This window comes from Protomyctophum bolini (genome assembly GCF_963924005.1).
Source record: "Protomyctophum bolini genome assembly, chromosome: 4".
Lineage (NCBI taxonomy): Eukaryota > Metazoa > Chordata > Actinopteri > Myctophiformes > Myctophidae > Protomyctophum > Protomyctophum bolini.
Genome location: NC_137865.1, coordinates 10,910,986 through 10,931,776, shown reverse-complemented (window position 1 = coordinate 10,931,776; position 20,791 = coordinate 10,910,986). Strand labels below are relative to the sequence as shown.

Genomic DNA, 20,791 nt, shown 5'->3' with positions numbered 1-20,791 from the left:
CTTTGTGATGTCTGCTAAGATGCTGGCCCATATTTGACGTGTTGCCTTGTTTTCTTTTCCACACTTATTTCCGTGTATCATCGTCGTCGCTGTCTACAACAGCACTGGCCATGGTGAAACGCAACAGCCGTGTCGTTCTCTCACTTGTCAACTCCTCTCTGTGTGTGTGTGTGTGTGTGTGGCACTGCTCCGATCCAGCTGGATTTGCGTCTCTTTTTTTTCTCCATGCATTCGCATGGGCGGAATGGCCCGGCCGCTCGCGGAAGTAAATTGGCTGTGTGGCGAAAATAGGCAAAGTGATCGGTGTAATGCTGCTAACGTTAGCATGTGTGCTATCAGGCAAAAGCTGAGATAGATATGAAAGTACTACTGGGGAAAAGGTCATACAAAACACAACACCTAAATTCGGAATGTTATTGTGACCTATTGAGCACAAACAGACCATCATGATGTGCTTGCTGGACCTATAATTAATTGATTTGCATAAAATGTCCACTGTAAATGAAAAGCAAGATGGCTGCGACAGATTGTGAGCGCGACGGACTACGGAGGCCAGGAGGAACAGAGCTGGTGACGTATGAGGCAGGGTGTTGCCAGGTTAGCGAATTGTAAGCGAGTTGTAGTGTATGTAAGTAGCGTGGTTTAAAGGGCTTGTTTGTGGGCTGGTTGGGCTTGTTTCTGACCGTGTTGGGGCAGCAGTGATTCCGTGTTCCGTGTAGGAATGTTTCATAAAAGTAATATTTAAGACGTAAATAAGACACTTGAACGGCGGAAAAATAGCCTATGTCAGTTCGGGGAGCGTGCCGAATTTATTTTGCATATAGAGATGTGTGGTGAAAGTGTGGTTCGGTCGGAGATAGAGCACGAAGAATGAGCATGGGTACACCTTTTCACTTGTATAGTAGATACTGTGTGCTTGAGTCAAATCCCAAGCAGTCACCCGTTGGCCATCTTGGGAGTGAGACTGCATTGGCGTCATCAGAGTTCAGGTTGGAGTGAGTGTCGACGCAGCTTTATGTAAACGGGTAGGCGAGTGGGGAAATATAGCCCACTCTTCTGAGCCCTGATGCCCACTCTGTTTTTGGAGCATAGATTTCCCTAGTGCCCAGAACTGTCAACCCATGGTAGTTTGTGTGTTATTAGGCTACTTCTATCTGTCGGCGTATAAAGTGATCAAGGAGGAATGTCACATAGTAAGATACACACACAGCCAGGCTGAAAACTCCATCTGAAGTTTAATCAATTCTGGACGGGAACCCCTTTTGGTGTTTAGTATTATGTTATACTTTAGCTATTGAAAAATAGCACATCTATAGCTACTGAGTGGCGTGCTACGAGCTTGTAGGTCTGCTATTTTTGAAAGATCGTGAAAATGCGGCACAAATCTTTGAATATATATTCTTTCAGCGCGAAGGTTTTTTCTTTTTTTTTCAACGTCAGGCCTAAATGGATTAAGATGGGGAAAGGTTTTGTGTTTAATTTGCAGTGTTGTAAATTAGATGTAATGTCCCTGCAAGTAAGCAGAAATAACATTTAATACATATTATTTGCGTAGTGACATCATGTAACATTACTGAATTTCTCCCACGGAATAATAAAGACATATCCATCTATAGAAGTTGCAGTCGTGTTCAATTTACAGTACAGATATGTTAAATTAGATAATAATAAATGGAAATAACATGAAATATAAGCATAATAAAGAACATGTTATTTCTCATTAGGCTTTATGTCACACACACATTATTATTTCTAATAGCAAACAACACAGAATTACGCCTTATGTCATATTAGTGTAACGTAAACTTAAGTAAATGGACTATACTTTCCACCACTGGGAAATATGATATGGATGATGATCCAGGAATTGTTGATTTTCCAGGGCCGATATGCCCAACCAGGGCCGATATGCCCAACCAACCACAATGAATGTCATTGTCCCTGATTGTGGAGTGAAATATTGTCCGTTGTTCACCAAGCTACCTTAACATGCCAGAGCATGAGCTTTGGAACAGTGTAGTGAGTACAAAATGGTTTAAAAAGGTTAGATATACGATATTGTTCCTTTGTTTTACGCGTGACCTTTTAAACAGATTATACTTGGACTGCCGTTTGACAGAAACACATTTCAAGGTGTTTGGTTTGGTGGCACATGCTTCAGCGCATTGCACCACCATGCATTGAATGGAATAACTGGAATAACTGAAAAGGCAGATTTGAACCGGGCCAAGCTCAATGTCAGCACTCTCACTGCTCACAGGTGTGTGTGTGACCGCTGATCTGATCATTTGATTTCATGCTTAGATAGCAGAAGTACGTAAATAGCATTGTGTACGTATTTGCAGTGGTGTAAAAGTAAAGAAGTGCTCAAGTACAATTTTGAGGTATTTTTACTTTACTAAAGAATTTCCAATTTTCTATACTTTTACTTCTACTCCAATACTGTGCATCTCAGAGACAAATATTGGACAGTACAGAGTACGTCTACATGGCAGTATTGACACCTTTACTTGAGTAAGAAATGTGAGTACTTCTTCCGTGTTGGTGTATGTGCTTTAACCTGCACTGCCTTCCACATTCAAGGTTTTTGGAGGGGTTTAAACGGGAAGGGGTGTGTGCCTGCTCTCAAAGCTATGGTACAGTATCTATTTGCTAATAGGTGGATGTTTTCTTTTATTGAGTTTTCCCTCCACTCCTGTGCCAACCGTTGTTTTCATAATTAGAGATTATTAGCCTCGGGCAGATAATCAGCATGCATTAGGATTGCATTGCGCGCGTGTGCAGACTGTGGAAAGTAACTACATTTACTCAAGTTCTGTACTTTGTAGATTTTGATTATTAGGTCAAAACTAATTCAGACCTACATACTGTATATTCTTTCTTTGGCAATTAGAAAATAGCAGATCTACAAGCTCACAACAAAAAAATGTACATTTTATGTTTGAAAACGTGTTAAATGGGACCTTCTGCATAATGAGTACTTTTACTTTTGATTACTTTGTGTGTGCGTGTGTGATGCGCGGGCCAGCCCGTTGCCCGCATGTCCCGCAGTCAAGGTTTTCAGCGCAATTATCGCGCGGTGGGCGAAAGAAAAGGGGAAAAGGAGAAAAAAACCTGCTCTCCTGTGTCTTCTGCATGTCTACTCCTCCTGCTGAAACCACCAGCTTGTTCTGTTGTTCATCTAAGATCCTTAATACTAATAACAGCAAAGCAAGCAACTGCTCATTTTACTTTGATAACCAGTAATTTGGGCTGCAGGGCAGACTGGTTGGGTCATTTCCTATAGTGTTTAAAATTAGATATTCTTCTAAATTTCTAAAGAAATGGAAAATAAAAATAAAGGTGCCTTTTCGAATTCCAGCCCCTGCCCTTCAAATTCTCTCTGCAAGTCCCTGCCCCCTCCCTCCCCTCTCTCTCTCCAAAGCAATTGAATGGACTGGACTTGCTGGGTGTTGAAAAGCCGGTCGTTAGGCTACTTTTTGTTTTTGCGGGCCGGGCAGGTTGGTGCGGGCTGGCTCCCGTGGCGGGGCGGGACGGGTGGGTTATGAAAAAAAGCCGGCCTGCGCATCACTGTGTGTGTGTGTGTGTGTGTGTGTGTGTGTGTGTGTGTGTGTGTGTGTGTGTGTGTGTGTGTGTGTGTGTGTGTGTGTGTGTGTGTGTGTGTGTGTGTGTGTGTGTGTGTGTGTGTGTGTGTGTGTGTGTGTGTGTGTGTGTGTGTGTGTGTGTGTGTGTGTGTGTGCGTGTGTACGCACAGTGAGAGAGAGAGCCCAACACACTGGTGCTGTGGTGGAGGAGTTGGTGTCTAAGGATTTATTACTCAGAATTCACCTGCCTACCCTTTGAACACACGCACACACACACACACACACACACACACACACACACTCCAGACATCCACACACACCCACACCACCAGGCACTCGTATGCCAGGCACACACAAACACTCTCACGGGACGGGAGTGCAAAATGTCACAATATCCTCTCTGTCCCTGCAAAAAAATAATGTAATGCCAAGCCATCCAAAGAAAGGTCTTTCATTCTTTCTTCTTTCAGCAGACAATAGGCCGGCCTGCCTGCCACCACCACTTCTGAGGTCACTTACATAATAAGCAGACTTTTATCATCTTCTCCTAAAAGCCTATACTGTAGGTCATTTAATTATATTTCATGTAATTTATCTCTCGCTGCCTTAGAATAGATGAATGGTTTCCTCTTATAGAAAGAAGCTTCGCCTCTTTTGTGATGTCACGTGACTCGTTCGGGAAAAATAAAGTTCGGGAAAAATAAATTGAATAAACCTTGAATAAAGAAATGAAAGCTGATCTCTCCTACAATGGGCTTTATATGATGACTGAATACAGTGTAGCGTTTTTTGCTTAGCATTTTGTATTTTTAATATACAGAACAGCATACTTGCTTGCCTTACTGACATCCTATATTAACATTGGCTATGGCTACTGTGACGGCCACGCCACTCAGACATACCCATAATACTCCCATATAGGCATGTCGCAACTCAAATGACTCAAACATAACCACTGCTATGCAGATGACACGCAGTTGTATGGCCCCATCAAGTCACCCACATCTGGGAGCCTATAGTATACAGTGTGAAAGCCTGCCTGGCGGACATAAACTCCTGGATGACTCAAAACTAAACTCAGATAAAACAGAAATTATTCTGTTCCAGAATCCACCCAAATTCTGAAAGGCAATCTTGCCAACCTCTCCATAAATGTTAAATCCCCTTCGAAAAACCTTAATTTGAATGCACAATCTGATTTTTTTCAACAAAAATCAATTTTAGACAATTTTGTCTAGTGCCGATCTAGAATAGGTCATTCACGCATTGATCACTATTCAGGTTAACTCACTCACCGCTTGCAATTAGTGCAAAATGCAGCCATAGGCCTAAAAGCGTGATCATATCACCCCTGTCTTGATGTCGTTTCACTGGCTTCCGGTCACTTTTAGAATTGATTTTAAAATGATTTTCATTTCATTTAAGGCTCAAAGAGTTTATTATGGTAGATCATCTTATTTTCCTTATCTTTCTATTTTTCTTGTGAATTATGCTGTGCAGCACTTTGTGGCTCATGCCGGTGCTATATAAATAAAGTTGTTATTATTATTATTATTATTATTATTACATTATTATTATTGTTATTATTATTATTATTAGTAGTAGTAGTAGTAGTAGTATTATAAACAAACCCGATATGCCCAATATATAGGGATGTCACACTATGACTCAGTCTCAGACATGACCATAAACAAACCTGATATGCCCGGTTGTCTAGAGCCACAGATCCGCTATGCCGCAATGCCCACTTTATCTTGTACAATGTACTGTATACTATATGGGACCAACTGACTTCAAACTTGGCGTGTGTAAGGACTCTAGGGGGTGCGGTGCGAGCCGCCAAAATATGTCCATATTTATTAAGGACGTTGTTTTAGAAAGAGAAGCAAACCATTTATGAGCAAGTCTACTCTGCATACATTTACAGGTGAAAGTTATTCTAGAACATGCATTGGAACCGGAAACAATAATAACAAACGGTTGCGTGCTGAAACAATGAGGATTTATGGCTCTGAAGCTTATATGAGCCTAGCAGAATTAGCAGTATTTTATATTTTTGCAAGCTTGTGGTAAATAAAGGGGAATTAAAGGATTTAGTGGTCCCGGGATGCTTCTGGGTTGACAGTTGTGATGAATGTTAAGTAACACAGAGAAAATTATCCATGAAAATGAAATTCAGTCTGTTCCCCATTTCCGTAGTTGAGTGCTTGCTTCACAGCTTTTTCCAAAAGCCTCCATCCCAAATCTGGCTAATTTGCAGACCGTTTTTGCACTACAACAGAGTCATGCACAATTGCACTACATTTTTACAGTAATTAAAGAGGAGAAAATGTCTGCAAAACTGAAAGGAAGAGAAAGAAATCTTACAGCAAATTAGTTTCTCACCCAATGTTATATTTTTCTGTAGGAGGTTGTCATGCTAAATTTGCTGATACAAGCTCAGTCTCAAGAAGAGTGAGATTGATAGTACAACCGGGAAAGCATCTCTGTCATGTCAATTTTAGCGTCGGCTATTCCAAAATAGCAGATGTAAAGCTCACAGCGCACAGCGGTTCCTGTGTTGAGCAGCAGGCACAAAACAGCATTACGTGCTGTATTAATTAGTTGAAGCGATATTTTGCCATTTATATATCAAAAAAGTGCACAGCCTATATGGGGCACGCTCATCATCATAAGAAACTGTTCTAACGTGAACAGATGCGGTGCTATAACCTGCACCACAGGTTGAAGCAGCGGCAGACATGAAAAGGAAATTAAATCAAAGGAGAGCCAGAGAGAGGAGAGGAGTGGTGCGGATGATGGCAGAAGACTGAGATGAAGAGATTCTGGGGCTCTTGTCCTATTCTCTTTGAGCTGTAGCTATTACCACAGTGTCGTTCTCCTCATGAAAGCTTGTGACGGATGTAGTTTTTCTTTTTACTCTCAATTTCATAGCCCTGCCACTCTCCTCCACAGTCTGCGCTTATTTCTCTTTCCTCCTCCTCCTCTCTGCTCTCTCTCTCTCTCCCACATATACGTCCCCACATTCTCTTTCCGTCTGTCTGCAATTGTCACAAAAGCTCTTAAGCCTGATTCATATGTTTTTGCACCCTGAAAATAGCAGAATATCGGAACATATTTTCCAGTTTGTGTTTCCCACACAGTTCTTTCTGATGAATCAGAATAGCTGACAAAACCCCAGAATGATGGGGAAGCTGCGGGGAGGCAGAGAGGACGCTGGGCAATGTAGTTTACTTTGTCCCACTGCAGTCCCAGTGATAACTAATGCACTCCCTACTGGGTAATGCTGTGTTGGAGGCCGTGCCGGGAGAAGGTTTATGGGTAATTGAGTCTTTTTAGTGGCTAGAAATAGAGAGGGTAATACAATCAGTGGGACATTTCGGGCCGTGCACCAGTGGGTTCCATATAGTGCTCCTTCTGTGCACTATATGGATCCAGGTTGAAACAGAAGGATGTCCTTCCATATTATACGGTAACGGTTGATTTTGTTGACTAAAACTGACAACCTTTTTTCAGTGACGAAAGGTTTTCGTCACAGAAAACATTTTTCTCAATCTAAATAAAAACTATGTTATGATGACTAAAACTGAGACTAAATATATTGACAATTTCATCAACAAATAAAAATTTGACTAAAATGTTATAGGGAGGGACTAGTGGAGACTAGTTCTAGACCAGTAGAACTAAAACCAGTATTCACGCAACCGCCTCGTTGACGGCAGACGGTTGGGCGAGCCCTGGTGCTTTGGCATGTGGGGGTCAGATCAACATGAAATGAATTCTGTACTTGGCATATAAGGAGCATGTCTTGAGTGTACAGGGTTTGATGAGGTCAGATCAACATATGGAATGTCAGAACAGGTCAGCTCCATATATGGAGGTCTATGGGTGGTAGCGGGGACATTGTCTTGAGAGTACAGGGTTTGATGAGGGCCGGGAATACATTTCCGGGCCTGTTGAGAACTCTAGTGTTCGCCGGCTACCGGGCGCGGCTGCAGGCGCTGCACTATTAACTTTGGCTTTCCCATGTATGGGGATTTTGAGTGATACACTGACGGGAATTGCACATTTTCATAGTAAATGCCACTAAAGGTCACAACAAGTCACCATGTGTGACTTCGTCGGTTGGCGTCACAGACAGAAAATAGCTGCTCTTCTAGCTCGTTGTGAACTTGTATATTTATTTATTTTCGGCATGGAGCTAAATGAAAATCAGGCATTTCAATGTTATCACAGCCCACCCAAAAAAAAGATTTGTCGGCTAAAAACATTTCAGTTGACTAAAATATGACTATAACTTAACAGTTAATGTTATTCAAAAGACTAAAACTAAAAGATTTGCTGTCTTCATCAACAGTACAATGTGCAGCAGAGCTCTCTCCTTACATGGTTCTCACTCAGCACACAGACCTTCATGGAGGGAGGGAGGGAGGAAGGGCGCCTCCGCCTATAACCCGGGGGCCGGGCAAATCTCAGTCTAAACAAGATGGAATATTTTCCATGTTGCCCCTGGAATGGCCCCAAAAAATAGGCTTTCTTAAGTTTAAATAAAAGCTTCAGAGCGAGCTCTTTGGGCCCATAAATGCAATCGTGGGGGTGGTGGGGTGGAAGTGAATGCAGGAAATGGAGGCTAAAAGATCTACGATTTAGTAGAGCATCTTTTGGCCTCCATTGCCGGCACTCACTGAACTCTCTGGAGAGTCAGAGTGATGGGGATGCAAGAGAACTGTAAGTTTTCTACAAAAATAAAACGTACAAGTTAGTTACAAGGCTGCATTCTGTCGCGCGTGCCAAGCTGTCATTCTCTTGTATTATTTCCCACCACGGAGTAACCTCGCATCTCGGAGGACAGTCAAGACGGGCGGTGTCGGTAGGCCAATCAGAGGCCGGCGAGGCGTTTCCTCCGCCATCAGTGTATTAATGTGTGTGTGAATGGGTGAATGTAATGCATGTGTGTGTGTGTGTGTGTGTGTGTGTGTGTGTGTGTGTGTGTGTGTGTGTGTGTGTGTGTGTCACTGAGTGCTGACTTAGTAATTACCTGTGTCTCCCACACTGCTGTGACTCATTTTTTCATTTAGTGAATGGTGTATTTACTGTTCATGACAATTACAATAAAGCACCACATGGACAGCCGATTGTGTGGTTATTGTGTGTGCGTTATACTCTGCCAAAATAACTTCCACCTCTCTCCGCCCTTCATTCACCAATGTTTTCTTTGGAGATGGACAAGGAAGCAGATCATTCACTCTCCATATTCAGACAGCTCTTACCCTCTTCAACTTCCTCATATTGTTGAACTACTTAAGCCGCATTTCGACTGCAGCTTAAGCACAGCATTTGCAGCTTTTGCAACTAACATGTTCGTCTTAGTTGGTGAACTTGGTGCTTTGTGGAATCTCAACTGCAGGGCTGCCAAAATAATCTGCTTAATCGACCCGCATCTCTAACATCAGCAACTAAACACATCTCACAGATACAAGCATATTCAAACCAACGAGCGTCAATAGCAGCCGCATCGATTTTGTGACGCACACGGAACTGCCTCTCACATGAGCAGACGCCTTAAACAATTCCCAAATACTGTGGTGTCGCCGTTAAGCATTGATTCACTTGATTCACATACAGTAAGTCGAGGTTAATCCTCCTCTTACGTTTCTTCTTTTGCCCTTCCACTCTTCCCTTGTTTCTTCCCACCACCAACCCTTCTCCTCTCCCTCTCTCTTCTCCTCCTCTTCCTCCTCCAGAATCGTATGCACGAGTCCCTGATGCTGTTCGACTCCATCTGCAACAACAAGTTCTTCATCGACACCTCGATCATCCTCTTCCTCAACAAGAAGGACCTGTTCAGTGAGAAGATCAAGAAGTCTGCACTCAACATCTGCTTCCCTGAGTACACAGGTGAGTTAGTGCACGTAATCAGTGGTAGGGATGGGAGTCAATTATCTGTATTATCGCGATGGATTTAAATGTATCATGAAATTGTCCTATATACACTAGGATGAATTTATTTTTGTTGAACTGCAAATTCAGTACCACTTAATATACCCCTCTATACTTGATGAAACTGACCTGTAAAGAGCCAATTTGGTACACTATTATTTCACTCTACATAAATGAATTTGTGTTAACACAACGCGTTGTGAGTTCATAGATCTGCTATTTTTAAATGTAATTTGCTGCTTTCTTTCATTTTAGTGATTTAGCTATTTTGACTGGGGCATTCGAACCATAGACTGTAAAAAATATGGACAAAGCGTTCCGCGGGTCTAACATGAACTTAAAATGAAGCCTGTCAGTCCTTGCAATGGAAGTCGCCATCTTTCTAGATCCGTTTTGGCCCAGCTCAGGCCAGCTGGCCCATTGGCTGGCCCAGACAACGAGGCGGGACTTCCCTCTTCTTCTTCGTTGGTTTTTATTTTGACTCGAGTGGGTGGGGGATCCCGTTCATAGACTGTAACGGTAGCCACGCCCCTCAGAACATGCGCGACTTTATGGTAATTTGTTTTATAAATGGGACCATAATTTTCCAAAAAGAATATTATGACATTAGAAATGAGACTTTAAACTAGTGACTGGAAGCAAAAAGTATTCATGACTATGTTTATTAAGGTAATACAGTCTAGGTGAAGTTGGGCCCAAATACATGGACTTCTATGGGGCTATGGGTTTTACTGGGTCCAGTGACAGCGCCACAACAGGCCATTATATGAACTTTCATTTCCTTAGTGGCTTCACAAAATATCCGTCTGACTGCCCCCCTGATTCGAACATGGGGCTAAATAGATTAAAAATAATTTATAGCGATTTTTATTATTTACTATAATCCTACTAGACCCCAGAAAATTACATCTGGCCACACAAAATCACGGGATCTACTGAATGTGAAGGGAGTACTAGGGGGATGCCATACTATGTCCTATAGGCTCAATATGTTTGTCACCCACTTCACATTCAGTAGATGTTCGAATGCCGCACTGTCAAAAATAGCTAAAATCGCTAAAACGAAAGAAAAAACATTTTTTTATATAATTAATTAATTTTTATAAATTAACACTCATCTTTTACTTTCTCTAATAACAACCTATAAAACATGAACTGTGGTTGAAAAAAACTAAATTTTATATTTTTGCCGTAATAACCGTGACATCATTTTCATATTGTCCCATCTCCCTAATCAGTACTTGAGTAAAACTATCAATTCCACAATGTAGAAAATATATACTTGGTTACAATTAAAAGCCTGGTATTCAGAATTTACTTGAGTAATAAAGTGTATGTATTGGTATCAAAAATATACAAAATATACTACAAAGTATACCCATTATGCAGAATGTCCCATTTCACCAGTTTTCAAATGTATACAAATCTTTTGAAGATAGCAGATCTACAAGCTCAGATCTGCTAATAGGCAATAATGCTGTAAGAGGCTATTTGGTTTCATTTTAGTTAAAGCTCTATAAGGGTCCATTTGGTTATTAACTCTTCCATCCTTTAGGTGGGGACCACATGGAACAACCCCCACCCCCAAGGTCCCTTTTTTGAGCAGCAGTGATTTAGTGATCTTTTGCGTGTGTCTCTCCATGCAGGCCCCAACACCTATGATGACGCTGCAGCCTACATCCAAGCACAGTTTGAGAGCAAAAACCGCTCTCCCAATAAGGAGATCTACTGTCACCTGACCTGTGCCACGGATACGGGAAACATCCAGGTGGTGTTTGACGCCGTCACTGACATCATCATCGCCAACAACCTGCGAGGGTGTGGCTTGTACTGAGCATGCCCAGACGAGACGACTGCAGCAGTCTCCTCCTCCTTATGCCCTTGTTCTGCCCCCCCTCCCGTCCCTCCTTCAATCCTTACTTCTTTTCCTTATTTCCTTCCATCCTTGCTCCCTTTCCTATGATGACACTCCTCTGGAATTGATCATGATGATGATTATCGTGATTAGAAAGAGTTAAAAATGAGGGGGGGAAAAGGATAAGAAAATGCAACTTGGTAAATATTGATAATGAGGATAATTTAAAGCAAGAAAATAGGCATACATATATAAATATATTTAATGTTTTTAGTTCTTGTCTTTTCTCGTTACTTCCTCCCCTCTTGGCCTATTTGGGCTCGCTGCCACCGAGCAAACAAATGGATTTGGTTTAGTGAAAAAAAAACTAACTCTTGACGCCTTGAAAAACTTCTAGAACAAAGTTGACGAAAGCCTCCTCTCCCATGCCCTCTTATTACTCTTCTCTATTTTTCTGTTTGTTAATTTTTTTTCTCCGTTGCCAAACAAACCTTCACTCGGGTTTGCATCGTTTCTATTTTATTGCTATGACTATGATCCATGATTTTGTTGTTGGTTGTTGTTGTTTGCTCATACTGTATATGTTTATATTTATTACATAAGCATCAGTCAATGCTGATCCTTGTTCACATTTTGCCTCACCTGACTTGACACCTTTGTGTGTTTATTCTCTTAAAAGTTTCGCTTATATTGCCGATTCTTGCCGATTGCATAAAGAAGGATTTAGCTGACGAATTTCGTGCAACAATGACGATTGCACTATAGCCCCCCAAGGCAGGTCAGCCAAACACCTCATGCATAATCCCTGCGTAAAGCCGGCCACACTGATTTGAACCTTTGTCTAGTCTGATGTGTACATAATAGCTAAGTATAGCTATTTGCGTTGGCTAACTTTTTTTTGTATTGTTTTGCTCCCTGCCGTCGTGCATTGGGGTTCTCATGGACAGCAAGGGGAGACTCCCTGTTCCTAAAGTCATTGGTTAACATAAATGGGCCACCATGGCTCAGCGAGAGCCAATATGGACGTGCTATAGAGTTCCATATGGTTGCCGTCGTCATGCCACACCGAGGCTGTGTAGATAGTGAGTGCATCACGTTATTAGAGCTGTACCTTCTTCACTACGTTCTAATCTCTCTAGATCTACTAACGTTTCTCCATGTAAAGGGAACTTCACTTTTCCTGTTTTGATTATCATCATGGTTGGTTGGTTAATTTATTAATTTATTTATTGCTTGATTGATCGATTGATCACTTGTCCCACACATAACTCTCTCTCTCTCTTTCTCTCTCTCTATGTCTCTCCCTCACACCTTTTAATCCTAGTCATTCCTCTACATTTCTCACCACCCGTCTCCGTTTCTCCTTTTTGCATGGTACCCTGACTTCCTGGTTTTTGGGGCCAATAAATGGTCAAATGATTATGGTGCCCTCTCACACCCCCCCCCCCCCCCCCCAACCCCTGCCTTCCTTCGCCTCCCCATCCCCTCCTCTCCCCTTCCCCCAACCCAATGCCCTGACACTGATAGCATGAGATACTCAAGCCTTTGTATAAAGAGAACAAGTTAATACAATACAACAAAAGAACTATGCTTCATATAGGTACTACTGTTGAGAAATAGTGAAAAACCGTTTTCATAAAAATGGCAAAAATACAACCAAAAAAATGAGAAAAAAAAACAAAAAACGAAAAAAGGAGAGAAAGTAACAGCAAGGAAGATAGACAGCAGCAGTGGACGAAGAGGAGGCGCGGTTTGATTTTGAGGGATGATGCAATGAAAGGTCAAGACATAACGGTCTGAGGGTCAAAGGTGAGAGGTTAATTAAAGTAATTTGGATGGCTGTTTGTCAAGGGTAGAAACAAATGTGTACATATTTTGGCTTCTGGAAGTGAAACCAACTGTGGTGAGGAACAAAAAAATCATTGACTAAAAAGCTGATTATTATTACAATAATAATAATGACAACAATACGAACATGTCTACAACAACACTATCGACTACAACGATGACTTATGATGATTCTGTAATAATACTATTAAAGGTACGGTATAGTTCGTGTGCTTTGTAGCTATACAGAATGTTTTTGTTTTTTGTTTTATTTGTTTTCTCGATCTCCCTTTTTTAAATGAAAAAGAAAAAAAAAGAAATACATTTTGCAAAAATGTTCCCGGTTTGCAAACCCAGTCCGGAAAAAAAGCGAGATGATTACGAAACGTGATTTCAGAACTGAACCTGTGTTGTATTGCTCTGAGCTGTGCCCACCTACTCTCCTGTTCCGTTTTGCCTGTTTCCCTGCATTAGAAACTGTGTTTTCACTTTAGCCTGAACTCAGAACGTTTAAATATAATATAATGACGATGATATCTATTTTTTATTATTTCAGGAAGAAAAAAAAAAAAGAAAAAGAAAAAAAGGAACACTTTTTTGGGGGTGGGAGGGCGGGTTAGAGTGCGTTTTCTCGTCGCGTCCACTTTGGGTGGCGTGTGCGTGTGTTGTTTCACACACATCGATGCTGTAAAAAGTCATGCTCATTCATTCATCTTCTCATTGCTTTCTCTTTTTTTTTTAAGTTTCACACACACCTTCCAGGTCTACAATGAAAAGCACAGTTGGCACAACAACAACACACACCAGACACTTTGCACACACACGCTCTCACATAAACCCACAAAAACACGTAGATTTTGGAAAGAAGATACCTTAACCATACATAATGTGCTATTCCTCATCGTCTATCTATCTCTCTATATCCTTCTCTTTTTGCCTTCTTGTTTCTAGTTATAAAAAAATTGTATACTGACATGATACCGTTTTTTGGTTTCTGTCTTCATCGGAGCGAGGGGTGGAGTGCGAGAGAGTTTCGGGGCGAGGAGGGAGAGGGAGAGAAGGGAGCTCTTTCTTTCTCTCTTCTCTTTATCTCTCTCTTTATCCTCTCTTTCTCTTCTCTCTTCTTCCTCCTCTTTAGTGAATGGTTGTTCTTTCATGTGGGATGTCTGTGCTGGAAAAACCAATCGAATGTAGTGTTTACATTAAAAAGCCACCGTTTTCATGACTACAAAAAAAACAAACATCCGGTGTGTGTCGTCTGAGATTATTTTGGTCGTCTCTAGTTTCAGCTGAATGTTCAGTATCAATACTGCAATGTAGCAATCTGAAAAACGCCCATCTGAAAAACTATTGTGCCAGGGACCCCCATGCTAAGATTTGTGTTCAAAAAGATTTTCCTTGTATGGACTAATATAATCCACAGCCATTACTGAGGTGTACCAGCTTTACGCCCCAGCACTGATTAGTTACACCTGGCTTACAGGCTTAGAACCATGGAGCAGTTCCCTGTAGGCCAGGTGTAGCTAATCAGTGCTGAGAAGTAGACCTCAGTAATGGCTGCGCCCATGGCACCTTTCTGTGGATTTGTCTATCGGCTCATGTACAGCCTATTAGTGGCTTAAAGTGGTTAACCTAAATTTGATGCTGTATTTATCTAAATCCTGTCAGTTTTCTGAAAAACCTGTTTCTATATCAGTGGTTCTCAAACTATTTCATGTCAAGGACCCAAAACATTATATGTAATTGGCCGCCGACGCCCATCTGAAAATATGTTGTTCCAGGGACCCCCCCAGAAGCAAAGATTTGAGTTAAAAACATTCGCTCTGAAAGAATAATCTGAAAGAATCTTTTGATAGCTAAGTATAATGCTTAAAACACCAAAGGGGGTTCCCGCCCTGAATGGGCTTTAATGGCCACAAGGAGCTCTACTAACAGAACAAAATGCGATGCATTGAGAGCTTGTCGATCAGTTATTTTCGAGGCACGAACCTGCATGCACTCTTTAGCTACTGGAGATATGTTAACTCTTACGACCTGGTATTTCAATGCAAAATTCTGATTTCAAGTTGAGGAGAATTCGGTAAAAGGCCAATTCTCCTGAATGCTGCCCTCGGGTATGGCACGGAAAGGGGGGCATTTACATTTCTTTCAGCATAGTAAATGCCGTATTCATGGTCTGGACTCTGGAGAGGGCCGTTTTTATACAGCCTGGTAAAAGGGCAGCTATAAGGGCTGATGCCCTTTTGATGAGTGCACGCACGAGCCTGGAAGAGACGCTGGGCCGGGCGGGGAGGGGGAGCTGTATCAGTGACTCCTATACGGGACGGCCTGGCAGGGTGTCAAGTGTTTTTATTTAAGTAAAAAGTATCAATAATGCAATATAGAAATACTATAGTATAGTTTACTAAGTAAAAGTCCAGAATTCAAAATGTACTTGAGTAAAAGTACAAAAGTATTGGTATCAAAATGTAGCAACTGGAGCATACGGAAGCTCTATCATGAGTATGCGATAAAGCAGAAGAGGCTCCCCACTTCCGTTTCATCTTTACAGTTGCGCAAATTTATCCTAATATGAATAGAAATCATCTAAGCATATATACAATTTAGGTATTTAGCAGACGCTCTTAATCCAGAGCGATTTACAGTAAGCGAGAACAAAAACATGGTAATACATCAAATACATCAAAAATATCATCATGAATCATACGTAAACTAAGAGCCTAACAGTGGAATAGCTATGAAACTATACGTATACACTATAGAGTGCTATGTCTACATAAAATGCTATGTAAGTTATTTCAGTTTAGCCTTTGCATATGCCTGTAAGGTCGCTGGGGCTAGGGCAAGTGCTACGGCAAATGGAGTCTGAAAAGGTGGGTTTTCAGATGACGGCGGAAGATTGGGAGTGAGTCTGCAGTTCTAATTGTGATGGGAAGTGCATTCCATAGTTTTGGAGCAAGAAGGGAGAAGAGTTTGTGCAGTTGATGGAACTTTTACTCGGGAGTCATTATGAACAATATTACTGTTGTGAATTATCTGCATGCTGTCTTACTGGCAGCCTCTGGTGGACACCCCATTCCCTGCATCCACAATCACACATGTGTTTGCCATTACACCACTCAACTCATTAGCCAATCACAGTCTAGGTGTGCCACATATAACCAGCAACTCACCCCACACTCCTCACTCAGTCTCCAGCCTTCACACAGGCAACATGCAGCACCTGCAGACCTCACTGAGTCTATCCACTACTCCAGCCATGCGTACTTGACCAAAGTAAGCCTTTGTTCCCCTGTACTGTATTAACTGATTTATTCTATGCTATGTTGTATATACTATGATTGTTCACATATGTTCTAGTGCATATTTACCTGTCATTCAATATGGTCCTTCATTGTCATGCTATAGTTAATAATAATATGTATTCCATTTCTTATATCTTGCTTGTAGAAACCATGGATTAAGGAGATAATAAACCTGACCTTGTTGAGAATATACCTTGGTGTCACATACTCCTCTGACCGGGGATACTTGGGTGGTCAGCTCATAGCCCACAAACCCAACCAGCAGAATATTTATTAATTACGCTATATACAAGGAAATACTAAGAAATAAGTAGTTAGAGAGGAGAGATGTGGTGGAACAATGAAATACGGTAGCCTATATAAGACTGGAGAGAGAAATAGAACAGATCAGAGAGAGAGGAGAGAAAATGACATGTTGAATCCTGATTAGCAGATTGATTGATTGAGAGACCATTCCTACTATTCGGTGCCATTTCAGCCAATTAACTTTTTCAAAACTGGAGAGAGAAATAGAACAGATCATAGAGAGAGAGGAGAGAAAATGACAGGTTGAATCCTGATTAGCAGATTGATTGATTGAGAGACCATTCCTACTATTCGGTGCCATTTCAGCCAATTAACTTTTTTTTTTTTCACATGTTCAGCTTTCAGAAAAACATATTTGTCGAGCTTAATGCATTATTCCAAGATTTCCATGTAAATATCCATTGACACTGTAACAGGGGGGACATTTTATGCTAAAGATGGCCATTACTCCTCATGTAATGAAGAATATGTTATCACATTGTGAACACAGAGTAAGATTTTAACATATTTATCAACCTTATTTTCAGAATTATGAAAATGTATCAATTTTCTCTATACTTAAGCGTAACAGGGTGAACATTTATGCTTTACCACATCAGTAATGCAACCTAAAACATTGAAAAAAGGCAACATTAAACAGTGATACTTATTCCTGTGATAGGGTAACTGAAGCTGAAAAACATGCGGGGGACATGCTGTAGGCTATTAGTCATGACCTGGGGACACAAATGGCCCCGAATAGTGAATGACCCGGGAGCCATTAAGGGTTTTCATAGGTCGAATCCAATGACCACCTTCAATGATTCTGATGGAAGTGCCATTAAAGCCTACATTTACTATACCTGGCTGCCATGGTGACTGCATTGGTGCCTGTGTGTTGAAATAGGCCAGTTGTGTATCTAATTTCAGGCATTAATTTAGGTGTGTCATGTGTGACAGAAACGTTCAGCTCATGTAGTAGCCTAGTAGGCTAGTAGTAGTAGAAGCTGAGAAGAGGGCAAGACTTTAGGCCTACCTACAGTGGGCCTGCATGGCTGGCTATATGTCAAACACAGTATCAAAGGAGTGAGATTGTGACTGTAACATATCTAGATGCTTAATATCCTCGCCGGTAGCTATTGGTAGGGTGTACTTTAGCTTATATTATATATGGTATGGTGCCAAACAGATGTCGTTTTGGCATCAATCCAGACCTTTCACTGACTACAATTCAATTCAAAGGGCTTAATTATTGGCATGAGAAAACATATGTTTATTACTTATTACTTATTTACATATATTGCCAAAGCAAAAGGCACAACTATACAGTAGCCTACTCTGCATCCAGCTCTCTCATAAGTGAAACAACTCCACCATCTAGTGGTAAGGTAAGGGAAGTGCACAACCCTGTTCTAATGTAGCCTAAAAGATTATACATTCACTCACTGCATGGATAACATGATTTTGTTAGTGCACGCACGCACGCACGCACGCACGCACGCACGCGCACACACACACACACGCACACACACACACACACACACACACACACACACACACACACACACACACACACATAGTATACAATGTTCATACATTGTTAGTACTACATGTAACGGACCCACAGGTAATACTTTATTGTTTAGTATATACTCAGTGTTGTGAGGCATTGGAACAGGAAGTGTGCCAACAACTGATCACAGCTGATGTGACTCAGATGATTGGGACTCAGCTCAGCTGTGGCACTGTGGTTAAAAACAAGGAAATGCTGCCTCAGTACAGAGAAGACTTGGAACAGACAGCACACAAATGGTGTGGCTGAAGTTGGTTGGTTATGTGGATGGCTAAGGAAAGGGAGGCCAAAGGAACGGTCAAATGCCAACTAACCATGGAACGAACTGATGTCACACACAGAATATAGCACCTAGCTGGAAAGGGGGACAAGGTATTTTATTGATTTGCTTGCACTGTTATTGGTATTTGGTATTATTGTTAAAATGTATGCAGAAGGCTGTTTATGTATTGTGTAATGTACGTTAGTGTTGCATGGAAAATGTATTTTGTGCCTGAGATTGGAACAGTTTATGGATTATATTGTAGTGATTTATGACCATTGATACATTGTATTTTGTTTCTGTCCCAGTTCTACGTTGATCTATGAATAAAGCAACTTCAAAATCATCAGTTCAGACTTCATCCTTAAAAGGCCAGCTGGGTCCGCTACACTACAGGCCTAAGTAAGTTACTTATTGCCAAAATAATATTGGAGGGATGAAAAACAATCTTGTGGCTCCACCGAGGTGAGCAGTGCATTTGCTTGTGATGCAGAACGTCTCTGCGAAGGTAAGGTAAATGCTAGCTCTGACCCATAGCTCTAATGCCTTCATTAATGCAAGGCAGCAAGTCAAGAGCAGTAAGGTTATGGATCAGAGCTATGGTAAATGAGGCAACAATGATGAGGTGAAGGTTGCTCTCTCTTTCAGTGGGACAATTGGTGCTGCATGAGGTGAAAGTTTACTGTCTATGATAGAGACAGTATAGAGAGTAGAGACACTATCAGGGTCAGGGTGACCTGCACTGTCTCGGCGTGACAACAGGATGTTGCCTGTGGACACACATTAGACTATAGACACATCCTCAGTGGGAATTACACTTGAAATAATTGCACTATAGCTAATTAGTCACATTCATCAATATCAATGCCTTAATTATCCATAAAGAGAAATCCCTTCATATAGTGTGCAAAGTGTATAAGTGACAGAAATCACAAGTGAAAATGTTGCCTTATTGCATTTCATTTCAAATAGGTTGATATTAGGCTACCAGTATGAAGCCCCGAGAAGCTAGGGTGAGGTCACACTGAGGGCTTTGCCATTTTTTACTATTTAGCTGAGCTCACAATGTGTCGGTGTAGATTGGCTAGTTGAACAATTTTTAAATAGTAAAACAAATTTAAGGGATAAGGGGCCGGATGGCGCAAGATAGGGCCCATATAGTGTCTATTTTCTTGATGATGCACAATGATAAGTGCTCCCCTCACTTCACACTGGTGTGGTAATTAGTAAGGCCAGGCGAGGCCTTAGGCCAGCCCAGTTAGGGCCCAGGTAGGGCCGGGCCTTAATTTCCGGGCCTGTTGAGAACTCTAGTTTACCCCGGCTGCCGGGCACGGCTGCGCTATAACTTTGGGGCGGGCCTCGTCTAGAGTTTGAATGGACAGGTATCAGTCAAAAGGGAGACATTGAAGAGGAAGGACGGGTGGGTGCCATACCCGCCTGTGTAGCCATACACCCAATTGGACCGATCTGCATCAAACTTTCCATGCACACTCAACTTCACCTCTGCATTGAACAATGAACACCCCATGCTGTCTTGCTAAACAAGCTGAAATGATGAAATCACTCAAGAAATGTAAAATGTCGACATAACGACAGACGGACAGACAGACATACATACATACACAGTTTACATATCGTACATTATACAGTAGCCTATATTATTACATTAAGACCTAAGGTCGATTTTACACCAGTAGGCTACTTCTCACACTTTCAACACCTAAATGATATTTATAGGCTAGCACTACAGTTCCTGTCTGTCTGTTGCTAGGATACCGGCCAGGCCAGAATTCACATGCAACAAGTGTCTGTTTCATTTACAAAATGAGGATGTTCTATAAACACAAACACACGCACACACGTGCACAAACACACACACACACACGCACGCACGCACGCACGGACTACACACACAGCTTTTTGAAAACCTTATACACCATGCCAAAATTCACCAAAAGCCAAATCTTTACAAGTTCGCCCTCAGCTAACATATTTTTAGACATAGGTTAACAATTAAAACCCCATTTCAGTACAAATTCCCTCCTACCCTCCTCAAGCATTCTCTCTCTTTCAACGGGGGGACTGGGGGGTGGTCGCCCAGCAGGCTAGGACAGACAATTACAGGCCAGACCACACTGTATGGTAATTGAACTCTTGTTA

The 20,791-nt window shown here is 41.6% G+C and overlaps 1 protein-coding gene across 1 annotated transcript in view; it reads left to right on the top strand.

Moving 5' to 3' along the window:
* gnao1a (guanine nucleotide binding protein (G protein), alpha activating activity polypeptide O, a) overlaps window positions 1-13,759 on the top strand; it is a 150,330-nt gene extending 136,571 nt beyond the window's left edge. The window contains exons 7-8 of the mRNA XM_080762335.1: window positions 9,329-9,482; window positions 11,171-13,759. Coding sequence (XP_080618461.1) covers window positions 9,329-9,482; window positions 11,171-11,358 — 342 coding nt within the window. The 3' untranslated portion in view covers window positions 11,359-13,759. The remainder of the gene's footprint in view (window positions 1-9,328; window positions 9,483-11,170) is intronic.
* The last annotated feature ends 7,032 nt before the right edge of the window (window positions 13,760-20,791 follow it).